The sequence below is a fragment of the Sceloporus undulatus genome, chromosome 3 (assembly GCF_019175285.1).
Source record: "Sceloporus undulatus isolate JIND9_A2432 ecotype Alabama chromosome 3, SceUnd_v1.1, whole genome shotgun sequence".
In the NCBI taxonomy this organism is placed as follows: domain Eukaryota; kingdom Metazoa; phylum Chordata; class Lepidosauria; order Squamata; family Phrynosomatidae; genus Sceloporus; species Sceloporus undulatus.
This window is the reverse complement of record NC_056524.1, coordinates 244,584,961-244,602,916: the sequence shown is the minus strand read 5'-3', so window position 1 is coordinate 244,602,916 and position 17,956 is coordinate 244,584,961. Positions and strand designations below refer to the sequence as shown.

The following is a 17,956-nucleotide window of genomic DNA, read 5'->3' as shown; positions in this document are numbered from 1 at the left end:
AACTTGCACAGGCAGCAAGTAAAGGGGACCTTTGGTCTGCGATGTCTCTACACTAATGCACAGAGCATGGGAAATAAGAGAGATGAACTTGAAGTCCTAGTACAACAAAGCAAATATGATATAATAGGCCTCACTGAAACCTGGTGGGATGAGTCTCATAATTGGAATGTAGGAATACAGGGGTATAACCTTTTCAAGAGAAACAGGCCAAACAGGAAAGGAGAGGAATAGCACTATATGTCAGAGATATTTACACCAGTGAAGAGATCCAGGACATCAATCCTGGAAGCCAGGTGGAGAGCATCTGGATAAAAATGAAAGGAGAGGGAAACAACAAGGATATTATGGTGGGAGTCTACTACAGACCCCCCAGTCAGATGGAGGAATTAGATGATGGCTTTCTAGAACAGATGACCACACAGTCAGAAAAGAGAGATGTAGTAGTGATGGGTGATTTCAACTATCCTCATATTTGCTGGAATTCAAACTCAGTCAAATCCTCAAGGTCTAGCAAATTCCTCACTTGCCTCAAAGACAATTTCATGGTCCAAAAGGTGGAAGAGACAACAAGCGGGTCAGCTATTTTAGATCTGATCCTAATCAACAAGGATGATTTGGTTAATGGGGTGCAAGTGGTGGGATCATTAGGTGGAAGTGACCATGTTCTCCTGGAGTTTGTTAGACAATGGAGAGGAGAAGCCAGGCATAGTCAAACACGCATCCTAGACTTTAGGAGAGCGGATTTCAGTAAACTTAGAGAAGTATTGAGGGTGATCCCGTGGTCAGAAATACTAAAAGAGAAGGGAGTTCAAGAAGGATGGGAGTTTCTCAAAAGGGAGATACTGAAGGCACAATTTCAAACAGTTCCAGTGAGAAAGAAAAATGGGAAGTGTCTCAAGAAACCAGGATGGATGACTAAGGAACTTTCAACCGAGCTAAGTTTGAAACAGAATATGTATAAGAAATGGAAAAGGGGGGAAATCACGAAAAAATTCAAAGAAATAGCAGGCATGTGTAGGGGTAAAGTCAGAAAAGCTAAAGCGCAGAATGAACTCAGGCTTGCTAGAGAGGTTAAAAACAATAAAAAGGGCTTTTTTGGATATGACTGCAGCAAAAGGAAGAAGAAGGAAATGGTAGGGCCACTACATGGAGAAGATGGCAAAATGGTAACAGGGGACAGAGAAAAGGCAGAATTACTCAACTCCTATGAGGAATGACTCTCTACTGCTCCAGAGAACAGGACCCGGAGCAATGGATGCAAGCTACAGGAAAAGAGATTCCACCTCAACATTAGGAGGAATGTTCTACAGTAAGGTCTGTTCAACAGTGGAACACACTCCCTTGGAGTGTAGTGGAGTCTCCCTCCTTGGAGATCTTTAAACAGAGGCTGAATGGCCATCTGTCAGGGATGCTTTGATTGAGAGTTCCTGCATGACAGAATGGGGTTGGACTGGATGGCCCTTGTGGTCTCTTCCAACTCTACAATTCTATGATTCTACTCTGTATTTTGACTTAGCGTGAGTATGGGATGGAATGGGAGTCCATCTTAGAGAGGAAAATGTCCTGGCGTTTCTCAGTGATCAGCAAAAGTTAATCAGGGGGGTACATCTGGCATCTTCCACATACAAAGTACAACCTCTGGGACACTGCTAAGCTACAGTCAGATACTGGATAGGGAAATTCTAGCTGTTGTAGCTCAAAAAACATAACTTCCTCAGCTCTGGCTTTGCCTTTTTAAAGATCACATACTTACATTAGAGCAGCTGATATTGCTTTAAAAACTAGCACCATCTGTCTGTATCCTTGCTTGCTTCCTCCATGCTTAGCGTGTATATTTTAAAATAAACCAGATATTTCAGAATCATACGTCAGAGCCAAAAGTCTCCAAAACCCCAGGAAAGTGACACTGTAAAAAGCTGCTTCTAGGAAACATGAAGTGAGAAACAATACTACTTTGGACAAAAGCACAAATAACTGTCTCCAGCCATTGCGTAAAAATAATAACATTCCAGCCTCTTTGATGGGGTGTTTCTCTTTTAAAAGATTTGGTTATGATGCCAGCTGGTCTTGTGTCTCCAGGGAGTAGAAATCTTGTAACCCCAGGTTTTGGTTGTGTTTGTTTTGGATGCAATGTGACAAAAGGACTTGTCATATTGAGCTACATCAGCACATATGCAAGAGAGAGTAAAAACTTGATGCCGATAAGCACACTGAACATACAAAATATGCAGAATGTAGTTTTCTGTGGAGTTTCCAGGCTATGTGGCTGCATTGTGGAAGACTATGCCTGATGTTTCACCTGCATTTGTGGCTGGCGTCTTCAGAGAGCCAAAGATACAGGCGAAACATCAGGAATAAATTCTTCCAGAATTCAGCCACATAGCCCAGAAAATCCACAGAAAACTATGAACACCAGCCCTGAAAGCCTTTGACTTCACTATGCAGAATGTACTCTGAACCCAAGATATATTCAGTATTACAAGCTCTGTAGATGCAGCTCAGTCTGAAGCAAACAACAACTCAAAATGTAATACTTTGGAGCTGAGGAGTGGATTGGTCATTCATTTCTAATACTGCTAGCCGATTCTAATGCCTTTTTAGTAGGTCCAACGAGACAAAGACTCCTCTAAAATTAGACCTGACAAACTCTTGCAAACAGTAATTCTGATTTAGAAGAATCAGAAAAACACATATATTATTCCCATGACACATCATTTGAATTACTTATTTGTACCTTTTAGATCTGATGATGCCAGCCAATGATTTTCCCAAGTACTTTGCAATTCCCATACAATGAAATAAAGGCAGCTGCAGCAGATGCTACACAATAGTGGTACACACTAGTTCATGTTCTAGGCTTCCACCTTTGGCATTAACATATGACACAGCTATTTCCCAGCTGTTCAGCATGTGCAATATAGGACAAGAGTACCAGGAATACAAGCCATTTCCCATAAATTCTGGAGAACATAAAAGAGAGAAGAGAATCTGTGTTCAATAAGTCTTGGAAGGTATTTGAGAAGAAGGAAATAATTTAAAGAGATATCCATGATCTCTGAGTTGTCAATTCCAACACCACATGGCCAGAAGGCAGAATGGCTTGCCTACATAGATACTGGGACAGGCCAGGGGTGCTGCTTGAGAAATTCAATCTGCTCTACCTAACAAAGGGATTTGTAGCCTCACAAAGGAAAGGGGAATTCTGGATCTCAAAGGAAGTATCTTTTTTGTTTTGTAAGTGGAATTTCAATTTTATTTCCTGGATTTTAAAATGCTTTCTTTCCCAGTAAATGGCCAGAAGGGGGACTGGCCTGCCTACATAGTCTGTTATCATACAAGAGAAATATACCCCCATCCTGAAGGAAAGGGAAAGTAGACCCAATACATGTGATTAATTATCACACGTGAAGAGCAAAATTGTGGTCATTCCAAAGGCAAAGTGGAGCGAGTGCAAAATAAATTATCACAACAGTACATACCATGCAGATTCACCAATTTGAACTGGCACCCTTGCACATGCTCAGTGGGGCTCTGAATGCATTGTGAAACTTTGCACTTCCAGGGTGAAGAATGGGCCCACTTCCTGGTTTCTGTTTCACATGAATGCTAGCCTCACGGGAATGATTGCTTTGCATTTCTTCTTCTCCATGCATATACTGTATGTACGGGCACGTGGAAGCGCACGCATGCATGCACACTGCATTCACACATACACATGCATGCACCCATACCCCACCCCCCACCCCGAATAGGCCACGGCTCTCTCCCAAATGGCCAACCTTCCCTTCAATTGTCTTCTCTTCAGGAAGAAACCAAAGGGAAGACAAATGAAGGGAAGGCCGGCTGTCACCCAAGAGGGAACCCTGGAATTTCATTTATATTGAAACAATGTTTCATTTTTAGATTTTCTGTTTATTATTTAGATTTTCCCTTACCTTTCCATTAGAGTAATACACATTTTATCTAATACTATGGTATTTTTGAAAGTTGACAGTCTCAGTATGTCTTTCTCTGAATCTCTCCAATGTCCCATTGCTGCTTGTACTCCATGCAGTGTATGCAGCCTCACTCTATTAGATTTGGTGCTGCTAGGCTTTCATCTACCTCAGTAGAATGTTTAATATCCTATGAGGATATTATTCCTCATAGGATAAAGCAGTTGAATTTCTCATCATGGGCCTTATCATTTCTAGGCTAAAAGAATAAAAGTGCAGTGTGCATACGTTAAGGAAGATAATAGTAGTGCTTTATTCTGCTTTCATTAAAACTCACCTGGAATACTGTGCCCATTTCTGGGCACCACTGTTTAGGAAGCATATTGACAATATGGACCAGGTCCAGAAAAGAGTGACCAAGATGGTAAGGGATCTGGAAGCCAAACTTGATGAGGAACAATTGGGAGAGCTGGATATATTTCGTGTAGAAAAAAGAAGACAGCAAGGAGATGTGATAGCCATCTTCAAATATCTAAATAATTGTCTGTTGCAGAGAAGATGGAGTAAAGTCATTTTCAGCTGCTCTACATGAGCTGAACCAATGGATTCAAATTACAGAAAAGAAAACATATGGGGAAACCTTGTGGAGATAAGATTTGTTCAACACTGGAACAGACTCCCTTGGAAGATGGTCAACTCCACTTCACTGGCGGGCTTTCAACACAGGTAAGACAACCACCTGTCAGGGATGCTTTAATGGTGGGTTCCTTCACTGCTAGCCTCTTAATGTAGATGGTCCTTATGGTCTCTTCCAGCACTGTTATTTATTACTTTGATTTATACTTCACCTTTTCCCCAGTGAAATCAAACTAGCATACATCACTTCTCCCAACTTGACCCTTACAACAATCCCATGAAGTAGGTCAAGCTGAGAAAAGAGTCCCCTCCAAGCATATGAGTTTATGAAATGAAAAGTTAATTGGACATAGATGCTGGGAATGGTTTAAGGAAGGAAAATACTGAATTCATTGTTAACCCCACCCCATTTAAAGTAGATGATTAGAGACTTTTCCCTCCCAGCCAAGCATTTCGATGAAAATCTTTCCAAAGATTTCCAGCACTTGAGCATATGGACCATTTATGGGCCACTGAATTAATGAACCATACTATGCAGAGAGCCAGAAGGACTGGAAATATTTTCACTAGCTTGTCGGATTGCTGCCATCTCACACAGAGAGAAATTGGCTCCTGCAGACTTTCATGCCACTTTCAACAAGGTAACATGTGGTGCTCTTAGAGAAAGCAACTGTGCACAGAACTGATTTACTCTCTAGCTCAATCTGTCTGTGCAGCCAAGAAGTGAGTGCACCTGTCCAAGAAAGGAGCCTGTGAGCCAGTTCCCACATAGTATTTACCTCTGCAGAGAGGGGTTGTACAAGATATTCTGATGCCCCAAATAGCTACAGTTCACAATACAAGAAGCACATCCCATGATATCTTTGTAATAGCATAAGGGAAGATCAGATCGTTTGCTGTATCATGCTTTCCAAGGGCTGGGTACACAAACTTCTAGGACACCACAAAAGATCCCAGGATGTAGCACCACTCAGAATGCCATTGGCTACCATTGCAATCCCCTAAAAGTGTTATCACTCTCCTAGAATTGCACAGATTTCATAATCTGTGGCTATGGACACATTTTAAAAGAGTTTCCAATGTCCTTAGGTTGTCTTTATACCCTACATGTGTGTTTGACCCTTTCCCCACTGGCTTTCCCCCTCTAACCAAGAGCACACAGCCACATAATGTGGCTTGCAAATTCATGAGCTCTCAGGTGCATATTTCCAATGGTAAGTAAACATCTGGTATTCTACAAGAGAAGAAATATGCTTGAGGAAGTTGAATAAACCAATGGCCCAGTCCAAATCTATTAAAATCTACAAATGATTTGCCATTTACTTCAGTGGAGTTGGAACTGTGCCCCTTCTTATTAGTGATATCTTTTCTCTTTTGCATCTGAACCTGATCTATGGTCTGGAACAATTCCCCCAAATTTGTTATACACATGATGCTTTCTGTCCCTACTTTCCATCTCTACTCAAAGCTTTGCATCACACTTTAATTCCCTCCCAGTGCCTTTATATAAAACTACTGACAGGGCTGCTCCTTTCAGCTGAAACAGTTCAAAAGCTCCTACCTGCTGTAGGAGGCAAAGTACTGTGCAAGAAAATGAAAGATAAAAATAATAAAGCAATAAAAGTTTTATTAATGGCAGCTTTACTAGATATTATACAGCAGCCCTCCCTCTAGTCCATCTGCCTTGGTCCAGGCCTCGGAGGTAGAGAGGAACTGCTGGGCCTCATCCTCTTTCCCTCCACCACTCCCTTCTCCTTCTGTGTCATGTCTTTTTAGATTGTAAGCCCGAGGGCAGGGAACTGTCTAATTAAAAAGATTGTATGTACAACGCTGTGTAAATTTATAGCACTTCATAAATAAAGGTTAATAATAATAATAATAATAATAATAATAATAATAATAATAATAATACAAGAGGTATGCAAAGACTTTTAAGAGGAGAAGTAGGGTTTTATCGTTAGCAGGAACCAAAAGACCCAGTCTGTAAGACATTACTCTAAATAGCACATACATCATGTAGGTAGTGACAACACAAACCTTAAAGAGAAAATACTGTACAGGATTAGCAAGAACTTTCAATATCAAAGGATGGAAGAATCTAAAACCTGTACCTTGTTTATTTGAACACAGTACACATCAGAACCTCCACTGACTCCATGATTTATTTTTGTATATTCTGCATAATTTATTCATCTTTTGCTAGTTGAATTGTGTAAGATACATAAGGCCCCTCACTCTTGACCACCTTGAAGTCTATTCAAGCTCCATCTCCTTCTAGACTGCTGATATTTCACAAGTGATAGGCTACACACTTCCAACACAATCACCACAATCTTAAGGGATTGAAACATTATTTTATCTTTAAATGAGACTGTTAGAATATCAAATTGTAATCTCTAAGCCAAATTTGCATGTGTTTATTATTCTTTACTTTTTAAAAGTTATTTAAAGAGCTCTTTGAAGTACAGAACACCCCCCCCCTTTTTTTTTTTTTTTTTTTAACTTGCACTAATGTAGGTTAGGCTGAGGGACAATAACTGGACCAAGATTACCTAATGATTGTTGTGCCTCTGTAAGAGGTGGGATCTCTGCAGTTTTTTAGATTGTAAGCCTGAGGGCAGGGAACCGTCTATTATCCCCTCTGTTGTAAACCGCTTGGATTCCCAGTGATTGGGCGGTATATAAATAAATCCTATTATTATTATTATTATTATTATTATTATTATTATTATTATTAAGTCCAGTATTCTAACCATTACAGTACACTGCCCTATATATACACTCCTGTATGAAGCCCATCTTAGTTCTTATTAGCTCTTTGGAGTATTGGAAGACTTAAGATGGGGAGATGTTTGCATGTTACCATTTACACCTTGGGTAAGAATACATCAGATCATGTAAATTAGATTCCTATAGATTTTTCCATGCCTTGTCCTCCAACTTTCACAGATGAAAACCAGGGCATGTATGGCCAAACAACATCAGAGTGTGGTCAAGATGATAAAAATCATAAATGAGGAAGAACAGACAAGCTAGGAGAGGCTGCATCCATTTTTTTTTTTTTTGCCTGAGTCTACAGGGAAGCATAATTATGCCCCCTCCTATCCTCCTCCCTACTGCATTAACTGAGTGCAAACTATATTTGCAATTTGAACTCAGTTTGCAGCAACTGAAATAAGCTGAGGACAAAAGGGGGAAGTGGGATAGGAAGAGAGAAATGGGAACATTTTAGAAACAGCTGAAATAGTGGGAAGACAGAAGATTAATCAGGTCTGTCTTTGGGACAGTTAGATGGTATGCCACGATACAAGGAACTGTGTTCCTCAACTTCCCACTGGATTCTACCAGTGAGAAAGACCATTTCTGCCTAAGGGCCATTTCTGTTAAGAGGTAACAAAATTACTATTAGAGGTATCAACAATGATTCCATACAAGCATAAGAATTTGTCATATACTGATCCAGACAATCGATCGTCTAACTTCTATTCTGACTGGAAGCAGCTTCAGCCCTAATCAAGATACCCTTTAAACTACAGATCAAATACAGTGGTACCCCAGGATACGAATTACCCAGGTTACGAATTTTTCGGGATACGAATAAATCCCATAGGGATTTATTGTTTCGGGTTACGAAGGTTTTTTCGGGTTACGAAAAAACCCTGGCGCTGTTTTAAATGGAGCCGCGGCAGAGCCGCGGCTTTTTTTCCATTAGCGCCTATGGCAATTCGGGTTACGAAGGTTTTTCGGGTTACGAAATTAGCCGCGGAACGAATTAATTTCGTAACCCGAGGTACCACTGTAGACTGAACTTCTTGTATGCCCTATTCCTAAGCAGATATTTAAAATGTACTTTTTGTACTACAACTCCCAGGATACCTCAGCCAGTGTGGCCCCAAAAGGAACTTCTGAGCTCTGCTACTAAGCCATATTTCTACATGTTAAGGACTCCTAAGGATGTTCAGAATGCTCCTTTATAATGGGATCCTTTCCCACCTTCACACATCTTTGAAATGGAGAGATAGGAATTGTGCAGACCTCCTGATATTGTTGGACTGCAACTCTCATCAGTCTTAGCCAACATAAACAATGAAGAAGGATGGTGGGACAGTAGTCCAACAATTTCTGGAAAGCCACACAATCCCCACCCCGGTGGTATTACATCAGAGATGCCTACCAGTCTACTGCTAAGCTGGAGGAACACATTTGGGAATGGTACAGGTAACTGTATTTGTCACAGATGAAGTCAGTAAGCCTAGTGTGAGTATGGAGCTCTTTCTTACACCTGAGGACTCAACCGGGTATAGGTGAGAATTTCTTTCCAGTTTCTTCTGATAACTAATAAATTGGCCCACCTAGATAGAGGGCTTTCGGTGTTTTACTCTTCAAAGCCTGGGTTTAAATCCCTTAAAAGTCTGAAGAGTGCCTGTGTTCAATGGCTAGCAATTGTGATTAAGGAGCAAAGACATCAATGGCTAAAGAAATAAAGCCTTTATTGTAAGAACTCCATTAAAGATAGGATGACTGTATAAAAGAATAAGTTAATTCTGAATTAAGCCACTTTTGATAGAACAAAGAGACTAAGGGAGCAGGAAGAGAAGAGGTGAAAGAAGCCTAATAGTATCAGATTATATCCTAGAAAGATTAGGATAAGTGGATACATAGCCCTATCACTGTCACTCTCTAATTTGTCTTTAATTCTTAAAGTGCTTTAAAAATTATTACACTTACAACATGTTGTGAATGGCAAAGGGAGACAAACAGAAAGGAGAGCTGAGTCAGTTTCTTCTCATGTTAATCAATTGCCATAAATCAGAACCCTGGACAGCAAAAACGAAATCAAGAGTTAAATCTACTTGCTTACTTTAAATTTGTTTTACAGTATTTACATCCAAATCCAAACAGGGCTTGATGGACTATAGTGTAGCTATCTCTAAGATTGCCCTCATCCACATTTCCTCCCTGCTTCTCTACCTAAAACCCTGAGACAAAAAGAATACGTTTTGCAGGAGGCAGGTGTTTCTTGCCTTGTTGCCTTCCCATATACTAGTTCTACAGAACCTCACTGTTGAAAACTGCAACATTTCTAGCTTGCTTTTCTGTTCTTTCTGCTGACCAGAATACTGACTGTAGTCATACTGATTGTCAATCAAAAACTTTTCATAATCATGTACTGTTGATGACCATGATCTCATACTGAATGAAATTTATAAAAACTTTGCTGTAATCAATAAAGTGGTTCCTTTTACAAATGACAAGCTCTGGCGTGTCCATGCTTTTCTTGGGAGGATACTCTCAAGATGAATGGTACAGTATTTTTTAATTTTAAGTAAGCTCCTTCCTTGGCTGGTTCATCATCCACCTGCAGTACTACATTCCTAAGAGGAACCTGGTTTTCTTCATGTATGTTTTATTATACAACAATTTGTAAGTTGGTCTTGGGGGCTTTTTGGCTAAAGGGCAGGGTATAAATGTTCTAAATAAATAAATAATTCCACCACTGATACTAAATTGGCACTTCTTTTTCAGAGAAGCTCCTTACTCCTAAAATCTGGATGACAGACTGGTACAACATGATCCTATTCATGCTGAGAAGAGCTGCACTTGTTAAGCTGGACTAGTTCAAATTGTGGCTCGTTTTGCTTCAATCTGTTTTTGAAGAATTTACCAAAATTCACAGATATCTTTGTATTCAGGATGAAAAGTCCTTAGAATTAAAAAAAATGAATGCAGTAAAAAGTGAAATGGACAGATCTCTTCTCATCTAGAGCCAGATATCATTGGTCACCGAACAACAGAGGTTTAAGTTATGGTAATGTTTTCTGTATGGATGTACACAACACCAGAAAAGAATACAGAATGATAACAATACTTCAGTACTCATCTGTTTTTAATCATTTGGTAAAGGCAAGTCACTGGCAGAAGTTGATGTCTTTTTTTTTAAAAAAAAAGGAAAACCCCCCCCCCCCCCAGGTATTGGGAATTTATAGGGGGAACATGACAAAACACTCAGAGATGACCTTCAAAGAGCAAATGTCATGTCACTGTCAGTTAGAGCTGGAGTAAGAGAATCATCAGTGATGCATTTGCAACCAAATGAAATTGGTCTTTGGAAAGATCAAGAGGGTTTTCTTTTTCTTTTTGTTTTAAATTATCTTTTCAGCTCTGTAAATATGTTATTGTAACTGCTACACATTCTATAGCACAAGGCCGACACTGATGCAGCATATTGCAGAGAAAAATCCAAACACATAAAGTGATTGATTTGCTAAGTAGCTGTAGGAGAGATAGAGCCCCAGCTGGCTTACAACTCCAGAAACTTTAAGTGACCAAGATTCCTCTAGTTCCCTCTGCCCTCAGTGGTACCTGTTGAAACCAAGTGGCATAGGACCATGTACAAAAGACACATGCATAGAGACAAAAGCCATAGCAAAAGCCTAGAGACAACACTGTAAACAAATCCTTCCATTGGAGATTTATTTGAAACACGTTTACCCTCTTCTCAAATCCCTGAAGCAGCTTACAAAAAGAAAGAATAGACTTCAGAAGGCAAACTGAATGCAGTGAACCCTAGGAGCAAGATGTTCACAATAATCTTCGAAAGGCAGCAATCAAATCCTCTTCAAAATGGGCATGCCTTGTGAAAGAAAGGGCTGTGCTCAGTCCACCAGGAAATGTATTCCCTAGACTTGGGGTAATAGCAGTTATAAGCCTCTACCCCTTGATGAAGCAGAGGATGATAAAGTTCCTTTTTCGTTTGTTGGCTTGTTTTGGATGACAGCTCTCAGATTCCCTCTGCCAGAATGGCTGTCATTTGTCCAAGGTCTGTGCTGAAGAGGTAGTATTTTCTTACACTCATGCTTCATACTGCATGACTCAATTCACTAAACGCAAATGGTGGCCACTATCACACAGACAGGGACTGTCTCTGAGAAGAATCGTGGATAGATCCCAAGCCTGCTATTGTATCTCAACGATATTGCTACATGATATGAGTTCATTGAGAAAAACCAGTCTCTGGCATAGTTCTCCTGCTCTAATAAGAGGTCCCTTCTGAATGTACCTAAGCATAACCAGCCTACTCTTTGCTTTCCACCACCTGCTGGTTGCCAAAAGTCTCTCTCCACTTCACAAGCATTCGACTGGTTTCCCTACTTCTCGGAACTGACCCCCCCCCTCTCTGTGTGCCTTGGTATCTTTTCTGGCCATCAGGAAATTTAATTACTAGTATGCATGATATCAATGGGTGCTTTACCCTTGGAGAGAGCAAATCTCCTTCTGTCCTGTTATTCACTCCACCAGAAATATAATCCAGAGTGCTATACCTATTTTAGCCAAAGCCAGGAAAGAGATTTAAATACATATAGGCTGCTTAGGATAAGACAAGGCAACATATGGAATGTGAATCCTCACTCAGTCATAGAAACCCACTGGGTGACCTTGGGCAAGTTACACTCTCTCAGCTTCAAAGGAAGGAAAAGGCAAACCTCTTCTGAACAAATCTTGCCAACAAAATCCTGTGATAAAACCCTTAGGGTCTCCATAAGTCAGAAATGAAGGTACACAACAACAACCTAAGATGGTAGGTGGATAGGTGAACAGAATGAAAGAACTGAGTATTTTGAATTTTTGATACTTTGCAGTCTCTATATCCCAGTTAGCCTGTCTGCCCCCGCAGTTTCCTTGCAGAGCCAAACAAACTCACCACAGCCCCTGGTCAGCTATGCATTCTTTTCTTCGCAAGGTATCGATTAAAAATTGTCTGGCTCTGCAGTTTCTACAGAGACCAGTTGTATAACCAAGTGTATATTCTCGTTCTATTTTTCCCTGTTTAATTTCTGTCCAGTTTTTAAACCAAATGGTGCTGAAGACAGCTAAGAAAAGTAGCATAAACAATATAAAAATGGAATAAATCACAATAAGGTAGCAATAAAAATAAAATTTTGAAAATATAATAAAGCAAGATATCAATACAATTTATATTTAGGTGTTTAACATTTTAAAAGTCTGCCAGATTAAACCAATTTGAAGATATTTAAAAACAGCAAGGGAGCCAAAGTCCAACTAGCCCCAAAGTTTGGGAAAGTTACCTTTTTGGACAGTGGAGCCTACCGGCCATGATAGCTAGGGGTTCTGAGAACCATCATTCATAAAACTTAAAGTTTCCCAATGCTGGGTATCCTCAGAGAGTTTTACCTGGCATATTTGTTGCAGTCCTTTCATGCATGTGCAGGAACTTTTATTTTTTGCAGGTACGATTACCTCTACAATTTTAATACTTGTAGTTGCTGCTTTGGTTTATTTGGACCTACATTCTGATTACTTTTTAAACAAATCACCTTTTAAAATCTTTCTGGCATTGACTTTGTTGTTGTTAACCATATGACAAATGATAGTTCTTGTTTGGAATACATATTAGTAATGAAATACATTTGGCCCTCCTTATCCACAGATTTTTTTATCCATGGATTCAAGCATCCATGGCTTGCAAATATTTTTAAAAAGTAAAAATTCCAAATAGTAAACCATGATTTTCCATTTTGTATAAGGGGCACCAATGTAATAAAAAGACCCACTGTAGTAAAATATTTTGCCTGTTGCAAGAGGGTTATCAAGGGAAATGGGGCTAGCCAGGCCTCCTTTAGCAAGAAATTTATTAAAATTAAAGTGATATCCAATACAGTCTGTGTTATACACATATACACACAGAGACTTCTTAACATCTGTCTATATTGCAAATATAGTCCTGAGCAGTACTAGACAGCTGAAGAGTCAGACCTCTGCAAACAGTGGCAAGTTCAGTTTTCAACATCTCCCGCTGAGTTCTAAGGATAAAGTAAATGGATTCAAATTGGTTAAAGTGTTGGAGGAAAGCAAAATGTTCTTCTATCCATGGAAGGGTATTGGTTTAGCCCTTACTTCCAATGGTGGACTCCTAGACCATTTCAACTATAAAACTATTTAACACTGTTGCCTCCTATCCTATTCATTGACCATGATAAGCAGGGGATTCTGGGAAATGAATTCCAAAAAAAGTAAAATTTCCAAGCTAAAGTATTCTTTGCTGTTCCATAGACATTATCTTTTTCTCCCAATTCTGATAGTATGTTCTCAGGTTAGGGAGTGAAACTCTTTCCATACATTTTTGTTGCTTTTCTCAGAATCTGGCATTCCTGTCCTGTTAAATCTATTTATTGGGTACCAAGATTGCCTTTTTTTCCTTTCCACATGGAAATACATGCATACTTTTCCCAATTATCTAAAGTATGGTTGTGGACATTTTTCAAATTTACCGACTATTTGTAGACCTCATGTATAAGTCAAGGGCAGGTTTTGGGGCCAAAATTATGGGTAAGTCGAGAGTAAAACTTAGGGGCATGTAACAACTGATGTAAAGGATGATGCAAAGGAAAATGATGCCAGAGAACTTAGAAAACTCTGGCAGGCATAAGTGTTTGTGCTTATCCTAAAGGCTGGATGGATGATAGAGTAGAGGGGATCCATGCTTCTTTTTGGAGCTCCTGGGATGGACTAAGCTCTCGCCTTTCATCACTCTATTCAGAGAAAGCGGATGGTTCTTTTTTAATATATATAAGAGTTGGAGTATAGTACTTACATTGACCTGTGGATAAGTAAATCCAGCTTTTTGGGGTAAATTTTTTGACTAAAATTTCTAGACCTATACATGAGTATATACCAGTGATGGCAAACGTTTTAGAGACTGAGTGCCCAAACTGCGACCCAAAACCCACTTATGTATTGCAAAGTGCCATGTCCCTCTGACTTTCTAGTAACAAACTCTGGGGAACTCTGTGCTGAGGTGATGGCATGTGTGCCCACAGAGAGGGCTCTGAGTGCCACTTCTGGCACTCGTGTCATAGGCTTGCCACCACTGGTATATACCGTATGCATTTGTAGCTGTAACTACAAATATACACATCGTTATATATAGCCCCCCCTTTTTTTTGTCAAAATGCATCACAAGTCTGGAAAATGTTTATATAGTCAAGGCAAGATGCACCTGGCTCTGTTACTAGTCTCAAGGAGGATTAAGTGGATATTTGTAATGAAATGTGAACCTAATTACCTATCTTCTGTCATGATCACCATTCTACTTTTTTGGCTGTTGCATCCCAGTTGTGGAACTCCCTCCCATTAGAGGTTTGATTTTATGCTGGTTTCTTTCTGGTGCCAAATCAAGATCTGGCTTTGGGGGTTTAATTTAATTTAACTGTACATGTACATATTTTACTTGTAAGAAGAATTAACTTGTCATGCTCAATAAGCTTTATCCTATTTATTATTTGAATTCAGAATTGTTTTACACTGTCTGTTGTTTTAAGTTTCTGCCACCCTGAAATCCCGTGGTGAAGGGTGGGACATGAATATTTTAATAACAAGAATGAGAACAAGAATAAGGTTTACCTCTAAGACCGCTTAATGTGACACTCATGACATATCTATGGAAAGCTCCAAGCTGCCACAAACCTTGATGGCACATTTTAGCATTCACCACCCATAGGAAACTTACTAACAAAAGTCACATTTTAAGCAAAGAAAATGCTTTCACTATCTTTATCTTGTTCATCGCCAGCAATGGCCATCCTCTCAGGTAGCAATACCTGAGAGTTGACTGAGATCACAGCTGCAATATAACTTGGGAGTGAGCCCCATTGAAGAAAGTGAGATTTAGTTCTAAGCACACACACAGAAACATATGCACTACAGGAATGGATTTCCTAAATACTTACATGAGCCCTGAAATTTTAACCCATGCCTCTTGGGTCTAAAATACAACAATTTCCCACTACATTGCTGCAGCAAATTGAGCAGCTTAGTTGATGAGTCCATTGCAATTCTTGCTTGTAAAAGTACCAGAATGTGTCTCTTACCATCTCCTCTTTAAGAGAAAAAGCCATTCTGACATGAATCACATGAGATGTCCAATGTTTGACAGAACTGATAAATTATACATGGAGTGCTTGAAATTAATTGTAATTGACTGATTTATCAAACAAAACATCCTCTTAAATACTTTCTTAACATAAATAAGCTCTGGATGAGACATTAGCAAGGATCGTTGTTATTCTGCCTCATTCTCCTTGGTGAAGGAAATAATTATTTAACACATGATATTTTCTAGCAGTGTGCTTATTATTTTGTCTGCATCACATGCTGCCTTTCACTTGAAGCAAATTCCTCCCTGTCCTTAGATAGCAAGTCAATCACAGGCCTTTGAATAGTAATTAGAATACAAAAGAGTATCTAACTGAGGCTGCCAGATGCTGGGTTTGGAGTTTATCAAACGGGAGGAATTTCTCTTAAATTCGAATGAAAAGAAAATGGGACCAGAACGTATTCACTTAAAGTTGCTAGTTTAGCACAATTACATGAATGTGCATTGCGTTCGAACTGGCTTCCCATTGCCCGAAAATAGCATGCCATTGCCTGAATTTGCGTGTGGCAGTCTATCACGCAATGATGTGAAACCACATGATTGCGTTCGGACTGACTTCCCATTGCCCAAATTTGCATGTAGTGGGTTATCATGTAATAACGTTAACCCCATGATTGCGTTCAGATTGCCATTGGATTATACTTCCAGTTTCCCTTGTCTGATAAACTCCTTTGTTTCTTCTTCTTCATCATCATCTTCTTCTCCCGAGCAGGTACTTTGAGAAGCAAACTTTATCCCAAGCAGAGCCTGAAGTGTCATTTATTAATTCAAAATCCTGAATACAACTGGATCTTTTCTAAATGCTAATACAAATACTTGTTTAGCAAGACTCACACGGATAGCAAAACTTGGAATACACCCCCCCCCAGTGCAACCTTTCACACTCACATTTCTTTCTAATGGGTTCAAACGTTTAGATTTGGATGAGACATTAGCAAAGGGGAACTTTGTCAGCAGCTGAACTTTCAAAGACATGCAGGGGGAGAGTCAAGAGGGACACCAAAACACGATAGAGAATAAATAGTATGTCCATACCTATATTTCATGCCAGTCTGCTTGGCAGTGGACTCTTTTAAAGATATATGGTGCTGAGGGGTAAAGGTTCCCAAACTGCGAGCAATGATTGCCACTGTCCGGAATTTTGCCCGGGCAGCATTGACAGCATTTGGGTTACTGGTGTTCTGTTTGCTGATGAGTCTGTCCTCCCCATTCCGGTTCTTGAGGTTGTGCTCTGTGCATGCTATGGAGACTTGCATTTCTGCCTTGCCAAGGTTTCCTTTATAGAACGGACAAAACTTCCTTTGGACCAGAAAGGAGAACCACAAGGAGCTGAAGATGTCAGTTCTTAGCCCAGGAGTCCTCAAAGGTGCACTCCAACTCAAGTACCTGGATCTCGATGCAGGTTGGAAGTGAGCACAGATGTCTCTGATATACCAGGAGTCAAGCCAAGGTCTGAAGTTGCTCTAGTATTAATGAAAAGAATGGAAGCCTCTTTCCCCAATTTTTCCCCTTTTTCTGCAAAGAAATTTCCTAGTGCTTACAAAGAACTCTCCATGAGGTCAGTTGCTTTCAGAAATACTGAGCCTGCATCTTCATGGTTAACCCAAAGCAGCAGTATCCACTCCGTTTCAGTGCTGGCTTGCCTCTAGTTGCTGGATTTAAATCAATGCAGGCATACTGCAAGATGTGTCTGGAGCACCCCCTGGACCATGAAATGCTGATGATGCAAAGCTGGGGAGCTCAAGGAACATCTAATCACAGGCAAATCTCAGGAGACCAAGGATATCCATCTACCTCTTTGTCAGCTCCTGCACAACACTGCACTTCATCAGGATCCCCCTGGCTTTCTCCCTGACAGCTCGAAAGCCCGGTGAAGGAGGAGAAGCTATATACTCTGATGCACTGAGGGTATCGGAGATGCAGCTGTGTTGCTGGAATGTGCAGAGACCCCTTTAAGAAGCTTGCAGAAATCGAGAGAGGTTTGCTGGCATTCTTTCCTTTGTGTGCAGTCTAAAGGCAGAGACTTTCAAGGGAGTTGGACTGCCTGAATCAGTGACAGCCCTTCTCAATGCCTAGTAAGAGCCCCTCCACCTGACTTGAACAAATGGATGTGAAAGCATGTTAACGTCTTGATGTGTTGTGGGAGGGGAAGAGCATTACTATTCATCTGTGTGCAGGCGAATTAACTCATTAATCCCTTGCGTCTGGCATACTAAGACCCTGCCTGAAACCGATGTGTTGCCAGCAGTTGCACCAGGGTTAATCTCTTCCCAGCAGAAATTCATGCCCAGTTAAAATAGATACCCCGGGCATGCCCTTTGATCTAAATTGCACAACTGGCAGCAAAAGCAGATAATCCCAAAGGATTGGGACAAGACTGGTAAATTAGGTGCCGATTTGCGTGACAGTTGAGCGCATGGGAGCTTGCAGG

The 17,956-nt window shown here is 40.2% G+C and overlaps 1 protein-coding gene across 1 annotated transcript in view; it reads right to left on the bottom strand.

Annotated features, from left to right (window-relative positions):
- Positions 1-17,615, bottom strand: part of KCNAB1 (potassium voltage-gated channel subfamily A regulatory beta subunit 1) — a 204,460-nt gene extending 186,845 nt beyond the window's left edge. Inside the window, exon 1 of the mRNA XM_042458171.1 lies at positions 16,561-17,615. Coding sequence (XP_042314105.1) covers positions 16,561-16,781 — 221 coding nt within the window. The 5' untranslated portion in view covers positions 16,782-17,615. The remainder of the gene's footprint in view (positions 1-16,560) is intronic.
- Positions 17,616-17,956: the final 341 nt, after the last annotated feature.